The 27,481-nt window shown below is 38.2% G+C and overlaps 1 protein-coding gene across 1 annotated transcript in view; it reads left to right on the top strand.

Moving 5' to 3' along the window:
* Positions 1–736: 736 nt before the first annotated feature.
* The window catches only part of CRACR2A (calcium release activated channel regulator 2A), a 29,610-nt gene continuing 2,865 nt past the window's right edge, over positions 737–27,481 (top strand). Inside the window, 9 exon segments of the mRNA XM_061356494.1 lie at positions 737–794; positions 797–877; positions 1,241–1,301; positions 4,871–5,038; positions 6,020–6,166; positions 8,313–8,445; positions 15,210–15,397; positions 17,818–17,889; positions 17,998–18,145. Coding sequence (XP_061212478.1) covers positions 737–794; positions 797–877; positions 1,241–1,301; positions 4,871–5,038; positions 6,020–6,166; positions 8,313–8,445; positions 15,210–15,397; positions 17,818–17,889; positions 17,998–18,145 — 1,056 coding nt within the window.

The following is a 27,481-nucleotide window of genomic DNA, read 5'->3' as shown; positions in this document are numbered from 1 at the left end:
AGAATGTGATTAACTTATGAAGTCTTCCCACCAAGTTCACTAGCAATTAATTCTTCTTCACAGGTGAAAGTCAAAGTCCTAAATAATAAGGATGAATCTAAGGAAATGTTTCAGAATTCCATAATTTGAATTATCTGAATTTCGCTCTTGATTTTAGTTAACTGACTGAAACACTATCATCTACTAGGTTCCATCAGTCATCTGTTACTTCTATTCTATATCTATCATATGAACTATATGCCAAAGCACTTGATGCAGATTGTGATACATGGTGTTAAAATGGTCAAGTCAAAAGGGTATCAGTTGGATACTTGTCGTGACTTTAAATCACTTTTTTATTTGCCCTCATTTCTTGTGTTTTCTTCTTCATGGTAATTGATTGTCTACATTTCTTGTAAAACTGGCTGATTTTGCTTTCAGATTCCTTTTCAGAGCTCCTTTCCCCAGACTTTCCCCTTCTCATTCATCATCCAATTTGCAGCATTTTTAGTGCAGTCCATCAAGGGTAGGCATTTTCAAAAAGCTTTTTATTCTTCTAAGCTCTAGTGCCTAAATAAAGAGATGGTTGCTAAGAGATTTTGTAAAGCATCATTAAGAGGCTATGACTTGCTCTTTTTCCTACCTTCCATGCACAGGTTTCAAATCAGAATTTGAATTCAAATCAGCAAGTGGGATGGCAGCATCCCACAATATTCCTGTGTTGAAATTGTGACCATGAACAGAATACAAGGAGACCATGCCAAGTCCTGTGCCACCAGGAGAACAAGACACAGGTCTAACTGTATTAGGAAAAGCATATCATTTTTTCAGATTTGTGATCTGGAAGGCAAAAGCTTCATCACTTGTCAAGACATGCCAATAAAACATAACTGGCTATGTGAAATGCAGAATAAGATAAGCTCCCAATGCCTTTAATGAGTTGAGACTGATTAATTTAGAGTTAAAAATTGCAGCACCCTCCTGACATGTAGCATTTAATACACTCTCTTTGAATTTTTACATAATGCTTGCATTTGTTTCCACAGTCAAAGGAACAAAAAAGTGGAAAAGCAAAGCGAGTGAAATTAAGAAAAAATGCCTCAGGAACTTAATTCCATTCTCAATGAAAAGTTGGAATTCCATTAAATTTATTACTTTGAGATTTGCCACAGCATCATGAATGTATTCAGTCCACAAAGTTTACCCCTCTGTTTTTTCAGCAAAAGTGTGTAAAGTCTTTTGCTTTGGTTTCACCTGCCAGACAATGTACAAACCAGACTCTCAGCTTTATCAGATATAGATGTAGGAAATATAGAAGAACGGTATTTTAACATTACTCAGTGTTCACAATAATCTTACAAAATTGTTCTTAAAATGTTTGAGGCACTAAAATCAGATTCGCTGAAAATGTTGGTAGAAAAGCAACTATATAATAAAACCTTTGGAAATGGGATTCATTGCTTATAGCAGAAATTATAAGATTATTTGAACCGGTGTGTGGCAGAAAACAAGAATATGCTCCTGCTTGACATGCAAAGCATAATTTCATTGTGTTAATCCATTTCTACTTCAGTACTTCTGGATAAAATAGAGGTGTGGTAGCAAAATAAATTCCGTATCTGGCAGTGTTCAAGGCCAGGTTGCACAGGGCTTTGAGCAACCTGGTCTAGTAGAAGGTATCCCTGCCACGGCAGGGGGTTGGGACTAGATGATTTTTAAAGTACCTTCCACCCCAAACCATTCTATGATTCTATGAAAATATTTAATGTTTTATACTGGGCAACTGTACATTAGACATATATTATTCATTATGCTTGATTAGAATGACTAGTTAACTAGAATCCCTGTGTTGCAAACCTGAGTTTGAAATCAGTGTAGTTGATTTTGATTGCATTTTCCATGATGTTCATTTCCTATAGCAAAAACATAAATCAATAAAGTAGATCATTTATTTCCGTGAAAGTTACGAAGTGTTGATCACTTTTGCATCCTGCTGTTTGTTAGTTTAGTGCTACTTAATATTAATGAAGCATTGTTTCAAATCCAATATGCTCACATTAAGCTTTTTAATCTTTAGTCATGTGATATGAGGCATTTCAACAGACAGTGCTGAGTATCTAGAAACACAATTAAGTTCGGTGGAACAGATTTTGCATTGTTTTCTGCTGTGTTTCTAATATAGTAATTATATCAAAATTTACTCTTCCCTGATTGTATCATGCTATTTATTTTGATATTATGTTAATACTGGTTGTTTGGAATTTTTCATTCAATTTCAAGGTATCGAATGTGTTCAACCTTAAAACAAACAAGAGGTTTTCTGAGATTGCAAGAAAGCAAATTCTACCTGAGACTTGAAACCACATCTTTGCAGTTTGGGCCTTGAGGTTATCCTGATTAATGAGGATTAGCGTTGCAAAATGTTTTAACAATTATAGCAGAATTGGCCATTTGACCTCTATCTTTTTATTTTGCAGAGTAAAAGCTTGGAATTTTCAGATAAGTAAACACAGGCGTCATGAAAGCACACAGAGCACATTGTGTGGCAATGTAGATTATTTCTATTTAAGCTACAGTGGTATCTTTGAGTAAGTTTTATTTCTTTTTAATTTTTAAGAGATTCATACTGGAATTATTTGTGGGCTTTTACAGTAAGGCCAAAATGAGCAAATAAAAACACACGTATGAGACCAACAATATCATTTTGTTTTCCTAAAAATAAACCCCAAACAAACAAACTTAAATTTTTGAAGAATAAAAACAAGAGGTTGGGAAAATCATTGACTTAGTAACAGTGGTAAGTGTGGCCCCAGTTCACCAAACTCCTTAAATTATCCACAGGAAATTTAATGGAGCAAAATGTTTGCACATTCTTAAAAATCTCCCATTTTTGTTTTTTTTCAAGAAAATGCAAAAAATTATGGTGTTTTCTGCTGCTAAATTAGTATAATTCAGTTCAGAATTTGAACGCTGAAATAGTGTAAAAAGAGTAATTTGCCTGAAATACCTCCTGCCTCATCAGTACCTTGTGGCATGTAAGGATTTTAGAAGAGAAGCGAGTTTTTAGATCTAAGAGATAAAAATCTAAAGCTTTGGGAAGATGAGTATGTTTAAGTGAGAAACTGGTAATAAGTCAGATGCATTGCTGATGAGGTAACTTATTTAGACTGAATATACATCAAGTTTTCTTAGGGGTTTTTTGGAAGCATGTAGCAATGCACAATTAATCCTGCCCAGAAATCCCTTTGGGACTATTCCAGATAGTTCTGTACTTTAGGAGCTCTGTTGCTTTCCCTTCTCAAGATTACCTTGGAATTCCTTTTACTGCTCCTCCATTCAGCTCATACAGGTTTATAATGTATGGCCTAAACTCTTTGCTGCAGCCAGGGAAGTCCTGGTTAATGCATTCAGCCAGTTCTTACCTTGGCTACGTATGGCTTGATATACTGAATAGCGGTTTCTATTGTTCTTGGATAGCAGGATAAACTGTCTTTGGTCCTAAATCCATTCCCACAGCAGAACAGATTAACACTTTTGTTCTGATTAACTTTATCAATCTATTAGCTTGCAATTTTAATATGTTGTATATACCATAAGTGTTCAAGGAAAGTATTAAAATATTAGCTAATAAAGCAGAGGACTTCACCGGTGTGTATTTATATTGTTTCCCAAGATGAAGAAAGGTTTTACTCTTCCTAGTGCTTGACTCCCAGTGGAAGTCCTTGCTATTATAGTTGTTTGCCACTCTAGTTTCCTTATATTTCTGGAAATCTGTCTATAACTGTTACAAGAATTGTAGCAAGACTTAAAAGTAAGATTTAAAGAAAATGATGGAGGGGGTGGTTTTTATGCCTTTTTTTAGATTCTAAGGAAAAAATAAGTGATTTTGTGGTGCTGGTTGTTGCCTTTTTTGGTGTAAGAATAATGAATTTCAGATGTAGACAGTCATGAACTATGTTTAACTTGTTACAGGAGCAGCAGGTTTGCTCCTTGAACCACGCAGGTTTCTTAGCTTTTATTTATTTATTTACACGTTTTGAAGCAGCTTGAATTAGGATAGTATAACCTCTTCAATATTCTCTTTTAGAGAGTCTCTTGGTTGACCGTGTGCCTATAGAATCCCTTCCTGTTGTCTATAAGTTTTCTGTCAGCTCTTCTTCTATCCCCACACAGAGCTCCATGCACTCCAGCTGCTCTCTGGCATAAAGAACAACTCCCCTTTCTTGTCTTCTTTTCCTGTCCTTCCTGAAGAGCCTGTATCCTTCCATTGCAACATTAAGTTCATCCTACCACATCTCCATGATCAAGTCTTTTTGATATTAATAGAAATATCCAAAATAGATGGAAGAAACTGCTCTAGAATTAAAATGCATGTGAGCCAAATGGAGAGAAAGAAGTGTTAATAAAATGAAGCTTTCTATATGAAGTTTATACAAGAATTTGAGGTGTGCCTTTGGTCATGCAGTAGAAGGAATGTTAAAATAGAAAGTACATTTTATCAGTACCAGAGCTGTGATTATTTTAGATTCCTCACTTCTACTTAAGCATACCAATAAGGCCACAACCTTTATAAAGTGCTTGTTGCTGCAATTTATGTCTTGTTTATGGAGGACTGTTATTTTTCAGTATGTTTGTGAATGTTGTGTGAGTTACTGAAAGCTAGACATTAAACTGGGGAGAAAGTCAGCCATAGAACTCAGAAATCCTCTTGCTATGCTTCATCCTTTTGTTGTTTCATTAGAATTCCCTTTTTTTTGTAAACAAGTGTAGTTTTTTCTGTCACAAATTACATTTATTGTAAAATGTGATCTTTAGTATTTTGCTCTTAAATGACATTGTTTCTTATCGTAAGCTCTGAAAATGCGAATGTGTATGATTTCTAATTCTTAAGCCAGTTTCTTATGGAGTAGATTACTTTGAATAAGGAGATGATGCAGCAGTCAGAAGGTGAAACAGTCTGCCAGCTTAAATGCAAAGAGAGCATGAGTGATGATGAGGGTGAAGAATTCCAGTTCTCAGATCTGATGGATTGATTTGGAGCTAAGAAGGTTTGTGATGAGTGAGTCTTTCCAGCAGCAGTAATAGATTGTATGACCTTTTATGATTCAGCTCTAGATTTGATTTTAATAGAACCCAAGGTAAGTAATGAGAACAAAGGCTGCTTGGTAACACAGTGATTCCTTAAAAATTAATTTTCTTGGTGTCAGAAATTATAAAATGCCTTTCAACCAAAATTCCCAAGAGCAAAGCTATCATGCTGCATGCATACAAAACTCATGTTTGTGCCGTATAAAAGCTACACTATTAATCCAGTGATGTACCATGGGGTTTGAATGCAGATAATTACTGAAATCCACAGATGCCACTGATTTTCAGTCAAACAATGCATGATGACTGCTTTATTTTGGTGAAAGCTGTGTTTGAAGTGCACCACTTTGCCATAAGAAAGTATGGTTTTTCACCTTTTTCTGCTTTTTCTCCCCCTGATGCATAATTGCTTGCTGTGATCACTATGATAACACTACCTCTTCCAGGACCAGGTTGACTCATCTTGAAACACAGAACACTAAAAATAGCTCTAAGAGCTTCTTGTGTGTTGGCCTTACGTTCACTAGTCAATCACAATGAATATCTAGAGCAAAAAAAGCATGGCACAAAAGTGGGAGAGAATCTGGACGGATAGTAAGAATGTTTAAAAAAATACATCAGTGATCCTTACCATGAGATAAAGTGCTCATCAGTGCTTCTTTTCATCCAACTGCCTGAAAACAGGAAAAGAATTGATTGGCAGTCACCCTGAAAGGCTTTCATTATGACAAGACTTATGATGCATGTTTTTGAATAAATGTTATTTCCACCATTTCGCACCCACGTCATTCTTTTAAAGTCTGTTACTGCAAAGTAGCCCTTGTTTTTAATAAGCTTTGTGTTCTGACTAGTGATGCCCTAAAGCCTCCATCCCCCTAGGATGATGTGAACATTCATTGCAGCCTGAGAAATGTTCTCTCTTAGTGAATCCTTTATGATCTCTTTTTTTCAGTGAGAATGATGTGAAACAACTTTGATTGCAGCTGAGAAAAGGTGAATCTCATTTACTTTTCAGTTTTGAAGAGTTCCTGGTCAGAATTTTTTCCCAGCTCCAAGAAGCAGATAATGAAAAGAACAACTTGAAATGTGCTCTAAAAAAGTTAGAACTTCTCTTTGTTGGACTCTTTGTGTAGTTTTGAAACTATCTTACCTGCTATTTGAACCTTTGAAATAAACAAGGTATTATTTGGGGACTACAGAGAACATAGAACTATAGAGAGCTATTTAAGGAGAAAAAACTGAGGACTGTAATCACAATAATTCTCATAATGTGAAATTTTAGCAGTCATGAAGACTACCAGTAAAATTATTCACAAGGCAGAACTGGCTGAAATTACCTTTTCTCTTCCAGTTAACAGATTTTGTTGACTGAAATAATTTTGCAGATGTCTATTATTGCATTGCGTTGCAGGTTTTAGACAGTATTAGCAATACACTTCCAGTTAATAAGTTTGGTTTCAGAGGACAGTCAGATTTATCAGCAAATGTGGTAAATTGTCTGCGTGCTTTGCAAACATTGTGTGCAGAAAAGCTATAAATCTGGATTTGCTTGCCAGAGAAATGAGAGGTTTTAACATTAAGATGTTAAAGCAGTAACAAAGCACTGATACCAATGAAAATATAGGTAAATAAATATATAAAACAAACATGAAATACAGTAAACAACAATATATTTTTATATATAAAAACATCTGTAATTCATCTATATATATAAACAAATATATAAAACATATGTAAAAACAAATATATAAGAACTAAAAAGTAATAGATCATCCTTAAATGTGTAGCTATCTAGAAGAGAAAAAATGTGATACTAAGTCTAAATAGAATACAAAATGATGCTTAAAGCTCCCCTGTATTATTATTATAAAGCATCATTTCTGTATTTCATATTCTTACATACTGAGTAATAAAGGAAATTCATTGTAGAACATTTACTTCATTTGTTCAGCACTCTGCTGGCTATTTTGAGAATGTGACAAGATTTCAGAAGAAATAAAACACCTAAAAATATATGGTCATTAAAGACAATTGGTTTTTATATTGACAGTTTTTTCATCTAAGTCAACAAGTGTGATTTTAGCCTTCAGACAGCTAGTTGATTGGAAGAGTATGAGGTAGCTGAGCTGTCTGTTTTAGACTAGAGATTATTTATAACCATTGGTGGTGAAGGGTTTATTTTGTGGTTTAGGTTTGTTGGGCTTTTTTTGGTCAGACTCTTGTCAGTGTGTTTTAACTGAATGAATTAATGTGTCTGTTTAATAACTGTGATTGGCACAGAGGTGCACTGAGTATACTATCAGCACTACCTGACTTTTCTGTCTGACTGGAAATTGTGATCTTAAAATGCATTGGAGTTTTATGCCTTTGTAGTATAAAAAGGTTTTAGCTAATTCCTTCTTTCTGTTGCTCCTAATAACACCTCTAATCTCGGCACACAGGTCATTGTTTTATTTGTAATTCACAGCTGGAAGGAGTCAGAACTGTCAGAGACATACTGGTTTTGGTACCAATGGGGATGAATAGCCTCATCTATTTTCAAGTATGTCCAAACAGCAGCAAAGTTCAAGACAAGGGAAAAAAACTATTTTTCATACTCCCATGCTTTTTCTACCTACTGAGATGCATGTGTCCGCATAGACTGGCCAGGATTTACTGTGGTGTCACTGAAGATGCTGGTTATTGAGGTCTTATCATGTCTCCTGGGTTCTTGCTTGGTTACAGTAATACCTTCTGGAAGCTGAGAATGGATGCGATCTTTCATCTTTCCTTCCTGACTCACTTCTGTGGGTCTATATTGTCTATATTCAGGCAATAACGCAGTCTACTCTCAGACTTTTGTCTCCTTTCCTGGATGTAGGCTATGATTTTCTCTTAAGCCATTCTGTTACCATAAAAGTCAGTCAGAGAAACTCTCTAAGACTCAATTTGGAGTTTTAGAAAGCAGCATTCTTTATTTCAGCGCTGGGCACACACACTTTGTTTCACAAAGGAGAGCACACCCCATACTTGCCGACAGCTGGTGTATATTTAGCATACTCATGCATATTTACAGCCATTCCAGGAACTAATTATAACATTTGCATCCTAATAACACATGCGCTTTCTTGCTAAGTGGGGGTCTCTGGTGGTCACTGACAGCCTTCCTCACTGTGTTTACTGAATGACCCCAGTGCTTGCGCATGCTCGCAAGGTCCTAGTGCTGAGTTAGCAGTTGGTATGTCCTTGCTTCTGTTCTGTTCCAGTCTTGCTACATGCCAGGCATCTGTTATCCTGAAGGCTGACATGCTTGAACTTATTTACTGTCTCCTTAGTTGTTATCAGTTCTATGATGTTCCTTCTCCTGTCACCTTAACATTGCTTTCTCTCTACGTATTAGTAAGTTAGAACAGTTTGGTTTTTCTGCTATGTTAAAGGCACACACACTATTTAGTTTAAGGTTACAATTCCTTTTTTTTGTGGATGCCCTGAGAAGCTTCATGTGCATGTGCACAACTTTATGCCTTGCCTGTCTGCTGTTAACCTCTGCCATTCTTCTATACCTGTTTTTGGTCTTTTCTTCTGGAGCTTTCACACATACATATTTTCATTCATGAACTTGAATCCTGTGGTCTAAGTGACCAGGGTTTTTTTCCTGTCTGGTTCAACAGAAATGCTGTATTTGTAGGTCCAGCCAGTAGTAAGGCTGAATATATATCCTCAATATATAGATACACCACATATGGGGAACTGTGCAGATTTAATACTCATTAGAAAGGAGTACCTCTACTGGCACCCACCTAAACACAAGTAGCATTTGCACAAACATGGAGGCTGACAGCCTGATTGTGTTTCTCCCATCCAGTTTATAAGTAGTGAATATTATTAGTGAAAACATATGCACATGCAGCCCTCCTCCACACTTACATTATTCAGAAATAAATCTGCATTGACAGACCTTTTGAATATTAGTGTGGCCTTTAGCTTATTTGTCCCTGCCTGTCATTCGGGTGCCTTACTCATTCTTTGATTCAGACCTTGGGTCTTTCCAGGTGTGGGTCTCCTTCTGCTCACTGGCTGTTTCAGCTGGATTAAAGTTTATTACCAGAATGTGTTTATTTGGTAACTCATTAACCATGGGCATGTTTGTCCTTTTAAGTGGTCTGTAATTCTGGTTTAGTAGAACAACAGACCAAATAGTGCTGATGAGATTTTGCATAGAACTTAATACACCTACTTTAAGGAGACCAAAACAGATACATTCTTATCTCATAATTGGTGTTTTTCTCACTCATGTTTATCATCATAAAGGAATTGAGGATGAGCTGTTGTGTGTATTTGTAGATTTTAAGGCAAAATTAAAATACAGGGTTTAAACCTTCTTTTAGAAACACTAATTTCCTTCTTTTTTTCTCTTCATTTAAACAAAAGTGAGAGACTTGCACTACAGTAACGTATCAAACAAAACACTGTATGTATGTGTAGTCTGGTGCTGGAATCAGGAATAGGTAAAGCTGTGCGCTGAAACTGTGGAATACATTCATCTATCCATCCAGCTCCATACATTAATCCACCTTGCTTTTGGCATCTACACTGGATAAAATTTTTGTTTGCCATTGGTTCTGTCCACTTTTGTGCTTTGCGTTTGAAAGACAAATGTAGTAAGAAGGTGGACTCTTTCAAACAACAGAGTTCTAAATAGAGAAGATAGACAAACATAAGGGTAAACAGTATAGGAAGGATGAACTGGCTTCTCATTGGATTTAGCATGAGACAGTGTCAGAGTCCACCTTTGGTGGAAGAGTAGAATCAGCATCTCAGAAGATTAGTGTACAAAGTGTGTAAATCACTGTATTCTTTCAAAGGGAAAGAAGAACCGTTACAACAAACTGCATGAACAGCAGTTGTAAAACCCAAACTGTTCGCGTCACAGTTACATGTATGGGCAGAAATCAAACCCTTGTGAGAGTGTTGATTCTGAACTAATCATGTAAACTTAGTGTGCTCATGTTACATTTCGTTTTGGTTAATGTGCTTGACAACAGCACCATCTCCCTTTTGTCTCCATCTCTGTTTATTCCACAGCCTTACTGGAAAGGGAAAGATCATATTATAGAATATTGACAAAATCATACAATTATGTAAGTAAAACTGGATGGTATGATCCTGGGGAATAGAGATTTTAATCAAAACGTTTGCATTTTTTCACATAACAATTATATGCCCTTATAGCTTTAATTATTTTTCTTGAATGCATGTGGGGAATATTTGCCAGCTAATGTACCAGATTATTTTTTCTAATGCTTGTTAGCTATGTTACTTTTAATTGTGTTACACTTTTGGTTATAACAGGATATTATTTTATATTTCTGTCTAATTTGAACAGAATTAAGAATGTAAACCATGAATGAAATGCTAGGGGAGCATCCAGCCTGCAGAAATGACAAGTGCTTATGTGCCAGACTAGCTGACAATAGAACAAGAAGAGATAAATCAAGTGATGGTAATTTCTGAAACCATCACAGATATTTGCAAAGCAAACATAGGTCAGATTGTTTTGTCATTGCTATGGAGCTTCCAGAACACCTGATAATGAATTCTCTTTTCTTACAAAATCCCTTTTAAATATCATCTACTGCTTTCACAGCCTGCTCTTTGGATTTTTCTGTCTTGTTTTTAATCCTAACAGAACAAAAGTTTTCCTTTTATATGATAAAATGAAAAAAAAAAAAGCCTCAGGTATTTTCCCCAGGTAGTAGGGTAATCTTATGAAAATGTAGCAGAATTCCACTGTCTTCAATGTACTAGGAACTGGCTTAATCCCCAGACAGCTGAAGAGATAAACAATGATTTGGGTCGTGTAGCGTACACCTTTGCTCAAAGCTCTACCAAATCCTCATTTACTTTTGGACGATACAGCACCATGCATTTGAAATACTCCCTGCTGGACAATCTGCTCCTGTTAAATATGTCTGTGATAACAGTTTTATAGCACTGCATGGTTCTCTTGCATGGTAGCTGCTTGTCAAGTTCCCGTATTAAAAGCCTGATGCGTTTTACTTGTTAAAATGCATGGCCTGTGTGGGGAAGCAGAGTATTTCTGCATGTGTGAACTTGCTATAAAGTGTCTTGAAGGTCAGTGTATGAACGACTAATGGTAGGGAAAGGGGGTGGCACTGTAATTTAAAGGGCTGAAATGGAATGCTGTGAAACCAACTTCCTTTGTGGAATATTGTCATGGTTTAAGACCAGGCAGTAACTCAGGACAAATATGAATAAAAATACATGTAATATGTTTGGTTTTTTTTCCTGGCAGCAGTGGTTGGGAGTGCCAGTCATGGAAAGTAGGAGAGAAGTAAGACAGGAAGGGAAGGAAGAGAAAAAAGAAGTTTGTGAACCATTTCCTAGCTCTGTGTAGTTTTTAGATCCTCCTCTGAGGAATGAATCCAGGTGCTGCTGAAGCTGACGGGAATTCTAGGATTGTACTTGAGTAAGATGGTAGAAAAGTCTCTAGCTTACAAGCTTATGCAGTTTTAGCTGATGAGAATATAGAACTGAACTAAAAGTCCATTATATAATTGAAATCAACTGCCAGATGTTAATTACCTTTCTTCAGTACTGCTATGAATCAGAACAGAAGTGGGTTTATGCAGGGTATTTTCCACATTGCGGCACTATAGTAAAATAATTTATACTTTCAAGATACCTGTAAGGGCACACAAATCAGGTACTTTTAGTCTTAACTGCAAAAATTATTATTTTAATTACTACATTTTAATATTTTCCTTTTTTTTTATTTAAAGCTATGTTTAAAACTTATTTATCAATCAGTAGTTCTGTAAAACCCTTTTCCTGTGGTTCTCTAACATATATAGTCTAAATCTGGTATAACACCCACAGAAGTTATTCAAAGCCTTACACTCAGTTTTAAGCCTCGTGTAATCAAGTTAACACACACAGCAGTATCAGGAAGTTTTATCTTACATTTATTGTTTACTCTTGCCTATCTTTGGATAATAAAATGTCTGTCTTATGTTTATTAGTGTTATTTTAAATCTAATTTTATGTTTTCCTTTTCTGTTCTTTGCATTATAATTAATAATATTACCGTGTTTCCTTTTTTATTTTTTATTTTTTATTTCTTTTATTCATAATTTCCTCTCTCCCTTACAAATTTTCCATGAATCCCAACAAGGCTGGTTTTGAAGAGTAACATCTTTGTAGTACCATAAAAATTAAACTATCCCATTTTATTTTTATGGACAGGAAGCTGTGTTGGACAAATGGAATTCACTGCTTCTAATGATGTGATGAGTGAGATAATTTTATTCAGATAATTGATAGCATTTGAAACCTTTGTCATTCAAACAGCTGATTAGCAGCAAGCATCAATCTTATACACAATATATGATTTTTGTTTCCAGGTATAGCAGCCTAACCTGTTTATTGGAATTCTTAACTCAGTGTAGTTAGGGACAGTGGTTTGTACATATATTTTCCTAATTCCTAATGATAATCTCTAAGAGTGACTCTCATCTTTCCTCAGATCTGTTTTTACAATAATATAACCACACTCATTTTCTGGTATTAGTCATCATTCACCTAGATATTAATGTGTGTTAGGTTAGCTTCCACCTGACTAATGTTTGCCTTATCCAGAGCACTGACACTTTCACCTCCTCCTCTTGCATGGAAATATACTTTGATAGTTAAATCTATTCTTGCAGATGGTAATGGTAGCTTAGTCTAATTACAACTTATGTGCTTGATTATATAAGAGAACCTCTTAGAAATAACAGAAACACTTTTTTCCAAACTTTATAATACATTCTTTCCCTTCCCTTCTCTTCCCTTTTCAATGTAATTATTCCTGTTTTGGAAATTATGATAAAAAATGTGAAAGGGGACTTCCAGGAAAGATGAGTTCAGCGGTGTTTCTGCTGTCCTAGCTAGCAGTCTCACTTAGGTGGGTCTTCTGCTTGGCGTATCCACAGTACTGATCTGAATCCGTACTAACTGGGCTTCTGAAGACCAAGATTCCTCAGGCTAGGAATTCCTTTGGCTAGGCCTTTTTGCTGGCTACCATGACCTTGAATCAGTTTGCTCTAAATGGCTTAGATAAAGCACAAGTTCTTTTCAGTAGTGTTCCTTAAGGGAGGTGTAATGGCATGTCCCAGAAGGAAGCACTGGGGACAGAGGATGTCTAGCATAACATCTAGGGCACAGAATCTTGTATAAGGGAAAGAAAATAGGTATGGACCAGTTAAATGCAGGAGAGTTACTGGGCTTCTCACATAAATGGTGGGTTCTTGTGTTGATGATGATGGGTTCTGTGTTGGTGACAGCCACTGAAGTGCATGATCTTGGGATTCTAAGCAAGAGATCCATGAGAACATGGATCAGAAGCACTCAAAAAATGCAAAGCAAGTGATAGGATTGTTAGGAAAGGCATAAAGAACAAAATAATCTCCAGCCTTATAACACTATATTAATGTTTCATCCTTCATGCACACCTGAAATAAATATGAAAAGAAAAAAGACAAAATATGAAAGGGATTCTGAGCTAAGAGCAAGGGAATGCATGGGGAGTGCTTTATGTATGTCTTTGAGGGGCAGCAAAGCTGTCCTCAGGAACAGTTTCCTTGTATTGTATAATCCCAGTTCTTCACTCAGTTTTAAACCTGGGAGTTTTTGTTCCATTTTTGGGAATTGTTTCTCTCACAAGTGTAAGCACAAGAATTTGTAGCAAGTATTTGTAACATCAGTACCTATGATTTCAGGAGCTGATGATGGACACCATTGCAGTTACATTTCCAGGCAGTCTCTAAGTTTTCACATAGCCATAGTATTCTGTAAGTTACATTTCTGCCCATATTCGTTGCTCTGAAGCTTTTTGAAAGTTTTTCATTGTGTGATCACTTTTTCCTTCTCCCAAAACCACTCATCTGGATAAGAATGTCTTGTCCTGTCATATTTGAATATCTGGTATTTTACTTGGAATACATCACTTCATTCTGTCAGGGAATGGAAGTGATACCCAGGAACTGAGGTGATTAGCAGTGTAAACCAACATTGTTCAGCAGTAATTTGGTGCCCAGCTAGTCAGTTGTGAACCTGCTAAGGCTACAGTTCAGCAAATATGTTAAGATGCTGTTGAGATAAGTACTCCCACTCTACTCATTCCTGACCTTTCACAATCCCAGCTAGAAAGTATTTTCTGCTTTTGTTTTTAACCTGGGCCTTAAGGTTGCATTTAAAAACAAGACTAGAACAACAGCAGTGTTATGTAATGTGATCAGACTAGCAGAGCTGGGTAAGGACAGATTTTGGGTTGGGTGAGCTCTACTTGTTGGGATGGGCAAAACGAAAGTGCTAATAGAATCCTCCATTCTGTCTCAGATCTGGGAAGACTGAACAGGAATCTTTATAATGCTCCTCGTACATTTTACTTCCCCTAAAAGGCATACTGAAAGAAACCAAACCAAATGAAAAAACTTCCATATCTTCGGGTCAGAAATGCCTTCCCTAGTACGAAATGGACTAATTTTAGCCTACATAACTTTTGCTTATTTGGCCAAGGAGAATCAGGTATCACTTCTTTACATACCAGAAACCATGTCATCTGCTGTTACCTGTTTCACAAGGAAGGTGCATCTGTCCTTTTTACGTACTTTGAAAGGTGAATAAAAAGCTCTAAGTCACAGTTCTTGGCAGATTTAGTGGAGGTAGCAGAAAGGTTACTGCTTGTTGATATTACTGGGAATGGGAAGGTTTATCAGCTACCAGATTTAGATCAAACAGTTTTTAGGCAGAACTCTGAATTGCTCTGTGTAGGCCTTGTCATTGTGGGAAACTGTCTAAAATAGCAGTTGTGAATATCAACTAAATAAATACTGCTAATCTGTTCTTTAACCTTTTTATTTTTTTGTGGTTTGTCCTGTTGCATTTTTTAGCTAAATGAAATTCAATTATAGAGTGCAATGGTTTTGGGCTTGTGTAACATGATTATGTCTGTACATAATGCAGTGGAATAGCACCATATGTATTTTATTCAGAATTTGGCCTTGATAGAAATAGTTTCCCCATTCAACTGAGTTGAATTGAAAGCCTCAAAATCAAGAAGCATCAGTTAGTTATAATACTTTCTTCTCTTTTCCATCCAGTTAGAGCAGCAATGTACAGAATTTCTCAGTAGCAAAGAAGAAATCAAAGTAGAGAGCACCAAGCTGAAGCAGACTAACCAGGAGCTGCAGAGAGACCTGGAGAGAAAGTCTCACAAACTAAGCCAGGCTCAAAAACAGTGACAGATGCTTCAGGAGGAGGCATCAAGACTATGTGAGGAGAAGGAAATGTAAGTTTCCAGCTGCAGAGGTTCAGCTCCCTTTGCTTAACATGCCAGTGAGCCTCCTTCTCTGGGTATTTAGTGCTGCAATTTAAGTTTGTGTCATAAGCAGAAACTCACATCAAAGCCAAGTGCAGTTCAAGTAATTTTTCCCCAAGTAATTCAGCATATTTTCTGTAGCACATCTGGCTTCTTACAGAATCTTTTGCTACTTCTTCAAAATGTCATTGTTCTCTACCCTCCACACCATTTGCTGAAGGTGCTTGGAATTAAAAATCATTTTAATTGCTTAAAAGGTATGTTTTAGTTTTGAAATTCTAGTGGAATTCTCACAGAAATTACAGTTGTGGTGCATGATGCTCCATCCTACTCAAAGCTAAGACTATCTGGAACTTGCTCTTCAGGATGTACTCTGGGTATGAGGCAGCTAGGATGTGCTTCTTTTCTTCATCAAATTCGTAATTCCTGACAAAGGAGGCTGGTCAGCAAGGTAAAACATACCTTATACAGCTACACACAATTCACTTACGGTGATCCAGAATCATCATTTTGGGATTTCCATTTCAAATGGTTTGGATTTCAGATTCCAACTCGAAAAATATTCTTCAAGAAGAAATTCTTACAATTCATATTTTGAGGGATAGAAATGGCCTTTAAGTGGCAGATCAACTTACCTGTCATGCTCCAGCCTCCTGCACGAAGCAAAAGGTACATTACCCTGAAGCTGTAATTGGCAGAAATGTCTACTGAAGGTTATTTAATGGAAGATAGTTCAAAACAAAATGCTCAGGGATCTGTAAAACCCTCTTTTTGCCAACGGGGCATGCATGGATGCCAGGCTGGGGGGCAGATCTTGCCAGATTATACATCTCAGTAATGAACTGCATAACTCAGAGCTATGGCTATTTGGCATATTTCAGAATAAAGAAGAATATTAGGTCAAATGTCACATGCTTTTTCTGTTAAGCTTTGTGCCAAACTCTACTTAGTGATTTACTAATTTGATTTTTCTTAAGGGCACAAGTAATGAACTTTGTTGATAAATGACTGTAAGAGAACCACAACTCTGTTTAGAACAGTTTTTAGGTGTGCGTGTTCGATGCATGATTTGGAAGTAGACAGTAGAATTATTCCTCCTCAGGGTGTTTTGTGTCCCCTTTGAGGCCTCTGTTTTCAGATCCAGAATGAAGCATGTGTAATGGTGGTCTCTTTTTAAAGCCACAGAAAAAACCTGCCCAGTAGTCAGGCTGCTGAATAACAATACCGCATTTACAAAGCACTTTGGATTCAGTAGTGGTTTATGGAATTAGCGCTCAGCCCTACTCTGCAGTGTTGCTTTAGAAAATCTGTATCTATAAAATCTATATATTGAAGCAGGTGTAGTTTTCAGACTGCACAGGAAGAACCTGAGGTTTCACTGAAAGGAAAAAAAAAAAACATTTTAAGGCCAGACACCAAGTTGTGTTAAGTCGAAGTAAATGGCGTTAAGTCCAGCGTAAAAAGTGAGATGCTGTGTTCAGTGTTTTAGGCCGCATAACTGTGAGACCTCACTTGAAGTATTGTGTGCAGTTCTGGTGTCCTCAACATAAAAAGGACATGGAACTGTTGGAACAAGTCCAGAGGCCACGAGGATGATCAGGGGACTGGAGCACCTCCTGTATGAAGACAGGCTGAGAAAGTTGGGGCTGTTTAGCCTGAAGAAGAGAAGCTGTGTGGAGACCACACTGCAGCCTTCTAGTGTCTGAAGGGGGCTTTAGGGATGCTGGGGAGGGACTCTTCATTAGGAACTGTAGTGACAGGACAAGGGGTAATGGGTTAAAACTTAAACAGGGGAAACTTAGATTGGATATAAGGAAGAAGTTCTTTCCTGTTAGGGTGGTGAGGCACTGGAATCGGCTGCCCAAGGAAGTTGTGACTGCTCCATCCCTGGTGGTGTTCAAGTCCAGGTTGGACAGAGCCTTGGGTGACATGGTTTAGTGTGAGGTGTCCCTGCCCATGGAACTAGATGATCTTAAGGTCCTTTCCAACCCTAACTATTCTATGATTCTATGATTGTAAACATGTGAGCCTGACATCTGGTTCCAGCTGCAAGATCAATTCTAATTGTGGATAAAAGATTACATGGTGACTGTGAATGATGTCTTCTCTGAATGATGCAGGTGCCAGTATCAGCATATATTGAACTCTCTGGATGAAGAAATTGTAAAGTTTGTTTTGTTTTGTTTTTTTTTTAATATCATTTAATTAAAGAACCTCTACTCCTTGCTTTGCTAACTTTTTTTTTTTTTTTAATTAGTAACTATTTGTGCAGGATGAGGTCCACAGATTTGGAGAAGCCGAAGTCTCAAATGTGGATACTCCTATGGGGAAACATTTCAGCAGTGTTATTACCATGGTTAGAACAAATTGTATATTCATTCTCATTACAGGGAGGTACCCCGAGTGACAGAAACCTTGCAGAGACAAAAGGCAGGACTTCTGAAGCAGATGGATTTTTTAAGGTAATGCAGACCTTATTAATTAAGGTAATTCAAGAACTTCCTGAATCATTCTAAAGGATGAAATTATGCTGGGATATGTACTGGGTGTATATGTCCAGGTATTGGCAGCAGAGCGCTGCAGGGACAGCCTCCGTGCCAGGGAGAAAAGGCAGGAGCTGCCCCAGGCCAGGTCCCCAGGCTGTCCCGGCTGGCGGCAGTGGACCCACTGCAGGGCACAGTTGAGCCCGGCAGCAGCAGTGGTGGTGCATCTGGGAAAGTGTGTTTAAAAAAGGGCAGAAAACATTGTGCAGTAGTTGAGGGAGAATAAAACGTGAAGAACAGTGCTGCAGACACCAAGGTCAATGAAGAATGAAGGGGGGGGAGGTGTGTTAGGAAGAATGTCTTTACCTTGCAAAGCATGAAATGGTGTTGAAGGATAATGCATTAGTCTCAGAATCAAAAGTTATATAGTTTTCAGGTTTTTAATTAAATCATGACAAATTAAGTCATGAAGAAAGAGATGTAAATATACTGCAGATAAATGTTGAAGGTGCATAGAAGGGAAACTCAATCTACATAAGTGGTAACCACAGACAGTGTGTGCATAGGCTTGTGTCTGAAGGACTGTTCAGGAAAAGTGAAGTTAAGCTGAATTTAAGCATTTTAATAGATGACACAAGAAGATCCACGGAAAGGTAATAATTGTCTAAAAAAAGAAAACTTTTTTTTTAAAGTTTGTTGAGGTTTGTTTGTCAAAAAGGGACATTTGTTGAATTTTGATATTTTTTGAGTCTTCTTTGGTAGCTGTTGCACTATCCGAAAAATAATGAGAGCAAATATCTTTAAAACTATTTTTTTAAAGAATTTTTATTAGCAAATTGAAAATGTCTTCCTTTTTTTTTTTTTTTCACAGCTCTAACTTTGATGTGCATGGTAACAATGAATTTGCCATTTGCAGTAATAATCCGTAAAACAACATGCTGGAAGTTGCATTTCTTTGGAGTCTAAACTTCTTGCACTGCTACTGCTTCAAAGCTAGCTATGCTTGTTTTCTAATTTTAGTATCATTGTTAAGTATTACTCACTTTTATATTCTTGAAGCACATATTTAAAAAGATTAAAGTATAAGGAAAATAGGTATGCTTGGGCATAATTATATAGTTCTTTTAGAAGAAGCAAGCATATCTTAAAAATGACGTTAGAATTATGCCATGGTTACATAATAACTTCTAAGTGGTACATTTTAATAAAAAGTGTAGGACACAGAACAGAGCTTCATCTTTTGAAATTATTTTATACAATGCATACTTTTTGCTTGCTGTATGGCTTATTTGGTATCACATTTTCAAAGTGTGTCATTATTGGACTTTCAGACAACAAAAAACAGGTTGGTCATCAGGTCTAGCTAGGACTAAACTCTGCTGTTCATGCTCCTTGAAAGCACATCTCAGCTGGAAGTGGACATTCCTTCAGATCTTATTTCCTACAAATTTTTTTAGTTATTTTCCTGAAAACAGTTGAGAGAAAGCAGGGAGGGGAGAGAAGAAATCACAAAATCCCTCCTGCCTGGCTGCTGAAAACATCTTGGTTTAGTTTCTAAAGAAATGCTGTGAGGGTAAAAAAGAGGTTAATTTCCAAAGGTCACTTAGGAATGGGAATTATATCTTTTTTTTCTATGAAATGTCAGTGCCTTAGCCCTTAGTTTGGGTTGTATTTTTTTTGCCTGTTTTGATTTGGTTTGGGTTTTGTTTATTTTTTTTTAAAGAAAACGCATCAGAATGCTCCTTTCTGATATATCTCTGTCGATGTGGCACAGAAATATGTGCATAAGTCCTACATGGTCCTCCTAGCCTGCTGACTAGGCCTGGCAATTCAATTCAATTAGATTCGACTCGACTCCGATTCAATTCAACTCAGTTCATGACATTACATTCTTAGGGCAGTCTTTAGGCTGTGCATCTAATCACTGCCACTTTGTGTGAATAGTGCTTCATCTCCTTCCATACACCAGGTGTAGTCTGATGACTATGTCAACAACTTTGTTTTTCCTAAATGATGGCTCTTGGGATCCTCACTTTTTGACTATGAGATTTAAACACCAGAAGTGATCTTTGAGACAAAGAGGCACAAAAGCACAAAATGGAATGTAAACCGTGGGAGAAACTTTCTGGAAAATGATGTAATTCATACGTAGCCTCATGAATATGTATGTATGCCCAGTGACTATGTAAGGACTACTCGTGTAGCAATACAGAGACACACATTAGGAGAAGCTACCCCGCCTGTCTCCCAGCACCACAATAAAGAATACCTGCTTGTCAACTTAAACTTTGTTGGTGAGTTTGTTCCTGGAGTTTTCTCTGAATCATCTTGTTCCATGCAGTTTTACATACTGATCCCCTCTCCTGACTGCATGCCTGGGCTAGGAGGGATGATATTCAATTAGTGTTTTTAGGGCAGCTCTGCACGTAATCCTCAGCTGGAGCTGAAGAAAACTTAAGAAAAGATAACTCCCTGCTTGCGTATTGTGAGTTATGAGTTCTCCAGTCTCTGCTTTTCATAGAATCATAGTATATTTTAGGTCAGAAAGGACCTTAAAGATCATCTAGATTCAACCTCCCTGCCATTGGCAGGGACACCTTCCATTAGACCAGTTTGCTAAATACCTCATCCAACCTGTCCTTGAACACTTTCAGGGATGGGGCATCTACAACTCCCCTGGGCAACTTGTTCCAAAGACCTAATTTGCATCTTAATTTCACTCTTGCGATCATGAATGGTCCGATGCTGGGGTTTTCTCCAGTCAGACCCTGACATTTAAACTGGTGTCAGAGACAGGATCCCTTGCAGTGAAAAGTACCATAATGTCATGTGAAGTGTAAGGTGTGCTTCTCAGGGACTTAAGGGGTGGGGTTTGTTGAAACAAAACCTGCTGCTTTTCTAAGACTACTGTTCCATTCAGAAATGAATAGCAGCCAAGCTGCCCCTCAGGACAGAGATATGTTGTATGGTCTTTTAGAGAAACATAAGGGGGTAGAATGGGCCAAGAAAAATCGGTATAATTTGCAAAGTGTAACAGACTGAATAAGTGCCTTGAAAAAGGACACAAAACTGTGGCCCAGAAATCATAAATAGATTATCTGTGCCATGCTGGGCGCCAGCTTGGCTGCTGCAGTAGAAGCTATAGAACAACAACAAACAGCAGAACCTCAGTTCACACAAACTTTACAAGACTGGGATCCCTGCAGGACCCGGTAGTTAACTCAAAAGAACAGTTAGACAAAGAGAAAAAACAGGCTAACTTCTTGCAATTAGCCCTGAAAGAGCAACTCCTTGCAGAGAAATGCACCCCTCCATGGTTGGAGAAAACAGTTGAATACCCCCAAGGTGATCTGGAAGAGGAAAGGTTAGAAAAATTAAATGTCTGCGACTTCTTTCTGCCCCTAGATACAAATGGAATATACTTATGAAGGTGGGGAGGACGAATTCCCACAAATTAACACCAAAGAGGTTCTGTATACTGCTATGGAATTAGCTAAACTTCAAAAGAAATTCTGTTGTACTGCAAAAGAATCAGAAACCAAGTGTGTTTGGAGAGTATCGCTGTCTGGGGGAGATAACATTTTACTAAGTGAAGTGGAACCTGAGGGATATTGGGGGCCAGGATTATTTTTAACCACCCATAAGCACCGCGCACCCTGGTCCTTAACTCAAAGAGCAGCTTATTGGGCTGAAGGACTTAACCTTTTGGAAAGGGGAGATCCCTTCGCCATCACAGGGACAGTCGACCAGTTGATAGAAAGTGTACAGAAAGTGGCATGTCTGCGAATGATGTATGATCAGGGACTTAAACAGGAGTCCCCGAGGATGATACTGAGCATACGACTCCCCTCATTCGGTGTCTTCCTGACTCCCTGGAAGCTGCAGCAATCCAATTGCAGAGAAAGACACAAGCAGCATCACAAAGTGAAAAGGCCGTTGCTGCCCTTGAAGGACTGCTGTCACCTGTTCAAAAGACAGAAAAAAAAGTATGGACGTCGGGGGAAGTTGCCCAGGAGTTGATTAATTATGGGAGAAAGTACGGTCCCATCAATATTTCCAGTAAAATTGATACTAAGGGACAGAGATGAACAGAGGTAAAAACCCCTCTTCACCTAGCTAATGGGAAATGCCGGACACCTCCTACTCGCCCAGGAGGTAGAAATATTCCTAATAAAAGGCAAGAGTTGTGGACACTGGGGTGATGAAAGGGTGTTCCTAAAGATTTAATGGATGGATTACCCAATGCTAAATTGGAAAAAGTTATGTTAGAATGGCCCGAAAAAAACCCCATGGGCCCTAAAGAAAAAGAAAAATGTGGAAGACCCCAGTTCCCCATCACTAACTAGCTCCTCCCCTTGATTGTGAACGAAGGGTTGGAGAGTGGATACATACAACAGCTCACTGGAAATAATTAAGGCAAATTGTTTTGTGGGGCCTGATCTGGTGACACATTTTTCACTTTGTACGAACTCACAATGCTATAGCCGATTGTCCCACAGGTTTTCACAGGATTTCTCCGTTTTGCCAGATGGTTTCTCCCTTGGTTGGGAGTGAGTACATGCATTACAGATTGAGGTATCCAGCCTATCCCAGGTGACACTGCAAAACCGTATGGACCTTGACTTGCTATTAGCTTCCCAGGGAGACGTCTGTACAAGCTGCTGCACATACATGGAACAGAGCAGCAAAATTTTTACATATTTGGGTGAGATTTAGGAGCAAACAGATCTTGCACCAAGTCACTAGAGATGATACCTCATGGGTTTTGTAGAGTTACGGCACACACTTACCTCTTGGCTACCAAATTGGACATGGTTAAAGAGCTTGTTTGTAATAATTATAATAGTAATAATTATTTGTGTTTGTACCCTAGCAGGCATGATTCAATGTTGCTGTTCACAATGGTGTTTCAGAATTAAATATGGGAAAAATAACATGAGATGAGCGTTACAGGATATACATGTATCCTGTGAGCCTCAAAGGGGGGAATTGCAAGATGAAATGCTAAGTTGTAAATACAAAACATTTTGTTAATTGTAAGCTGTAAATTGGGACTGCTCTGTTGAGAGCAAGATAGGGACAGTTCTTCAAGGTAATGAATAAATCAGAACAAACTGACCTAAACCATGGACACAGTTGTTAAGTAACTCACAAAAGTCTTTTGTACATGTGCAAGCACAGAGGTTAATCAGCAGACACAGTGAGGAAGACTATCAATGACCACCAGAAACCCCTCAAGATCACCACCCAGCAAGGAAGCGAATGCGTATTTAAAATGCAAGTATTGTAATTCCAGGAAATCTAGTGAATGTTTGTAAACAAATTGTTGGGGCCCTGGGTGGCTCAGTCACTTGGGAGGCTTTGATAAACTATTGTAATGAATTATATAGCATTGCAGACTGGCTACCTGGAACACTAATGAATTGCTCAGTGGTGCTTAAGAACCTATTTATAACTTAAATTGCATTACTCAGTTTCAAGCTATCCTAGAAATCATTACCAGTGATGCAGCCCATGACGTTGATCTCTTAGCTGATCAGGCCAGGCAAATGGTATTTCAACACTGCACGGCTCCTGACTACTTGCTAGCCGTGGAAGGGGGAGTTCATAGCAAATCAAATGATGCTAATTGTTGTCTGAAAAGTGATAATGATAAAGTAGTAAAATGAGTCCACAGAATCAATTGGTTGTAAAAATAATTTAAACCACTGCTCTTTTCATTTCTTGTCCTCTTTCACACTATCTCTTTTCTAAAACCACCTGGATCCAGAACAATCTTTGGGACACCAGGTGGTGTGTGAGACTGATCTGAAATTGGACTCCACTGACCATTGTCTCAAAGACTGGTATGAGAAGCTGAGATAGAATTCCACCAATCCATTAACTCAGAGATGGCTGGGAGGAGTTGAGATAAGACTCTTCAGTCCATTATCTCTAAGACTGGTGTGAGGAGTTGCTACTCATTATCCCCAGAATTGCTGCAGACATGTGCAGTTGAAGAGATGGCTGCAAAATCAGGGGGACTGGTCAACCAGGAATGTGTAATACATGACATTAAGAACATAGGTACTCCCCTCCAACTCATTATAAAAGGGGGAAAAAGACATCACCAATATGGGTACCTTCAAGGGGATGACTCCATAAGGACACCTGCAGGGTGACACCCACCTCTGATGACTACTACTACAGGCTCTCAGGGAACACTCTGCTCCGATACTGACTACAAACGCTGAAGGACTCCCACCACCTCCGACAACAGCTCCCCATGGACCGCTGGATCCACAATGGTGACTCTCTCCCTGCAGCTCGAATCCTTGCTTCATTCCCATCCTTTCTCCAATCTGCCCTATTGCTATCCCCTTCATTACAATAATATCCCTTTTTTATAATAATTGTCTTTCTGTAATAAACTAACTGATCGATTACACTCCTTGGCCTCATTTACATCTTAATTTCACTCTTGGGATCATGAACATAACAGCGTCTGATAGCTTCATAGAATTATAGAATCTTAGAATAGCTAGGGTTGGAAAGGACCTTAAGATCATCCAGTTCCAATCCCCCTGCTATGGGCAAAGACATTTCACACTAAACCATGTCACCCAAGACTCTACATCACTCCAGCTGTTTAATTTAGCCTGCTTACTGCAGGCTAAATTAAGTGGATGCTGTAATGAATACTTATTCCTCTGTCAATCGAGTAGGTCAGTATTTCCAAGACCTTTGTATGTAGATCAGGAGTCGATTAGGAAAGAATATTGTAGCACCAGTTGGTTTGCAGGGGGTGCCCTAGCTGGCCTCTTCTCCTACTCTGTGCAGAAGTGAAGGAGGAAGAGGGAGATAGTAAGTTCACTTTTAATGCTGCAGAAGGAGAGCAGTATCATGGGTGCTCCTGGCATTGATTTGTTAGGGCAAGAGTTGTGGGAAGTGTAAAGGAGGGGAAGGAAAGAAAGGGAAGGAAAGGCAAGGCAAGGTGAGGCAAGGTGAGGCCATCTTGCCAGGACTTTGAGGTACAGAATTTGTGAGACTGCTGACTTCAAGAAAATATCCGAACTGAAATCACTGCCTGACAGTCTTTGAATGAGACATTGAAGTCTAGCCTTGCAAATGTTTTCTACATTAGGGACTGTAGTGATAGGACAAGGGGTGATGGGTTCAAACTTAAACAGGGGAAGTTCAGGTTAGGTACAAGGAGAAGTGTTTTTACTGTGAGGGTGGTGAGGCACTGGAACAGGCTGCCCAGAGAAGTGGTAAATGCTCCATCCTGGCAGTGCTCAAGGCCAGGTTGGACATGGTCTAGTTTGAGATGTGGGGGGCAGGGACATGGCAGGGGGGTTGGAACTAGGTGATCTTAAGGTCCTTTCCAACCCTAACTATTCTATGACTCTATGAGTGGTGCAAAAAATATTTGAGAATTCACTCTCATTGTCTCTCCTCTCTCTCTCCCCTCTTTCTTTTTCTTTGTCCTCCCTTTCTCTCTATTTTGTACTCCCTTTTTTTCTCTTTTTTTCCTCTATTTTCTCTGTGCATGTATTCTTAGCAGAGAGATAATCTGGGGGCCTTTTCTCCCTCCTACCTTCTGTAAAACCACAGAAGACCATCTGTTACTCCTATGGTGGGAGTAGAAAATATGTTTACTTTTAGTAACTTTCCATCAAGGAGATAAAATGAGTTAACAGTGTGCATCTACCAGAGCACTGGTGATCTATGGGCTGTAATCTAAGCATTAAGGGACTGAAAACAGCAGACATTCCTTTATATTCCTGTGTATCATGCCCATCTATACTTCTGTGAATTTCTTTGTACAGAGCATATAGTTTGAACACCAATGCCTCCAGAATGCTAATTTATTTAGAAATAAGTCACCTCAATTTTGCTGAGAAATCAGCTGAGTTGGTAGAAATTTCCCTATATCAAACAATGTGCCGGATTTCATGTCTGTACTTGTTTCTTCTTTGAAAATAGATTTACAGTTCTGCTGGCTGGTACCCAAAAAGGATATTTTGAAAATTTGAAACACAGCTGAATTGTTCTTGATTTATAGGAAAGATTGCTGCTAGACACCTCTATATAACTGAAAGAGTTAGGGTCAGACCTCATTTTGCCTTATTTTGATAATTCATGCAGCCTTTTACAAGCATACCTTCGTGTCCATTTTTTTTTATAGGGGAGCAGTATCAGCCCTGAGCTTCATCCTTCAAAGGTTCTCCCTTTAGGAAATCTGTTTTATTTCCTTGCATGTATGGAAGCACATAGTTTGAAGACCCTGGGTGCTAGGAGGGACTCCATCCAGGGTGTCACACTGAATCTCTCTGTGAAAAAACACATGACACATAAATGGACTGAGTAGGTGTCTCACGTGTCGTTTAGCTCTCTTAAAAAATTGTACTAGTAAAACAAAGATGAATCATTCTAATACAGAGAACTCACAGCCCACCAGGCCATTAATTCTAACATGTCATGCAAGAAAATACAATGTTTTGCATAAGTAAAACAAAGAAAGTCGTCAAATTAAAGATGGTTATAATGAAATGAATGGATCTGAATGACTCATTTGAATGTTTGAATGCACTGCTTGAGATAGCTAAGGAAAGGAATGATTAATGACAATGGATTAGTTGAAAAGCAGCATATGCATAAGATTATAATAATTTGCTTGCTGAGCTAATAATAAACATGAATATTAATGAATTATTAACTCTTGCTATATAGCCATGTAATTCCTGTGAAACCATATACCACAGGCTCTATCAGTGGATGCAATTTAGCTGCTTATTTTGTCTATAACCTCATGAATTACTTACAAAAGATCCAAAATACATGGCACTAGGTGCTGAGCTGATACAAATCTATATAGCCATATTTGGTGAAAACAACCCTGAACCTGTTCCCACACAAAGAATCAGATTAGCTTAGTGAGCTTGAACTCCAACAGGTTTTAGAAACTCTCAGAGTCAATTTGGAGTTTTAGGAAGTAGTCATTCTTTATTTTGCAGCTCAGGACAGACACGCAAATCATTTCGCAAAGTTGAGCACACCTGGACTCTACAGGCAGCATCCATTATCCAACAAACTTATGTATATTTACAACCTCTCCAGGAAATGTTTTACATTAGATTTCATGGAACTACTTGTAATATTTGCATTTTAATTGCGCGTGTGCTTTTCTTGCCAGAGGTGGTCTCGGGGGGTCTCTGATCGTCATTGATAGTGAATTGTGAATTACTTAACAATTGTGTCTGTGTTTTCCGTTAGTTCTGATTTGCTCCTCATCTTGAAGAACTGGCGCTGTCTGTCTTGGTCATACCTTTCTCATCTTCACAGGCTACCCTTCTTTTATACATACCTCAAGGGCCCACTGACCCATATTGCTCTCAACAAAGTGGGTCTAAGTTACAACCTAACATCCTGCTCTCAGCCGAGCAGTCCCAATTTACAACCTAGCATCTTGCTGTCAACAGAGTGGTCCCAATTTACAATTCAGCATTTTAGGTTGCAACAGGATGGGATCGTTTTTACATATTTTTTCCTATAACCAGAGAGGAATGTGCACTTCCAGTGGTCATTGCAG

Source organism: Neopsephotus bourkii, unplaced genomic scaffold (assembly GCF_033783945.1).
Source record: "Neopsephotus bourkii isolate Nb327-2 ecotype Australia unplaced genomic scaffold, CSIRO-AGI_Nbou_v1 NB_107, whole genome shotgun sequence".
In the NCBI taxonomy this organism is placed as follows: Eukaryota; Metazoa; Chordata; class Aves; order Psittaciformes; family Psittacidae; genus Neopsephotus; species Neopsephotus bourkii.
This window is presented reverse-complemented; position numbering and strand designations above follow the sequence as displayed.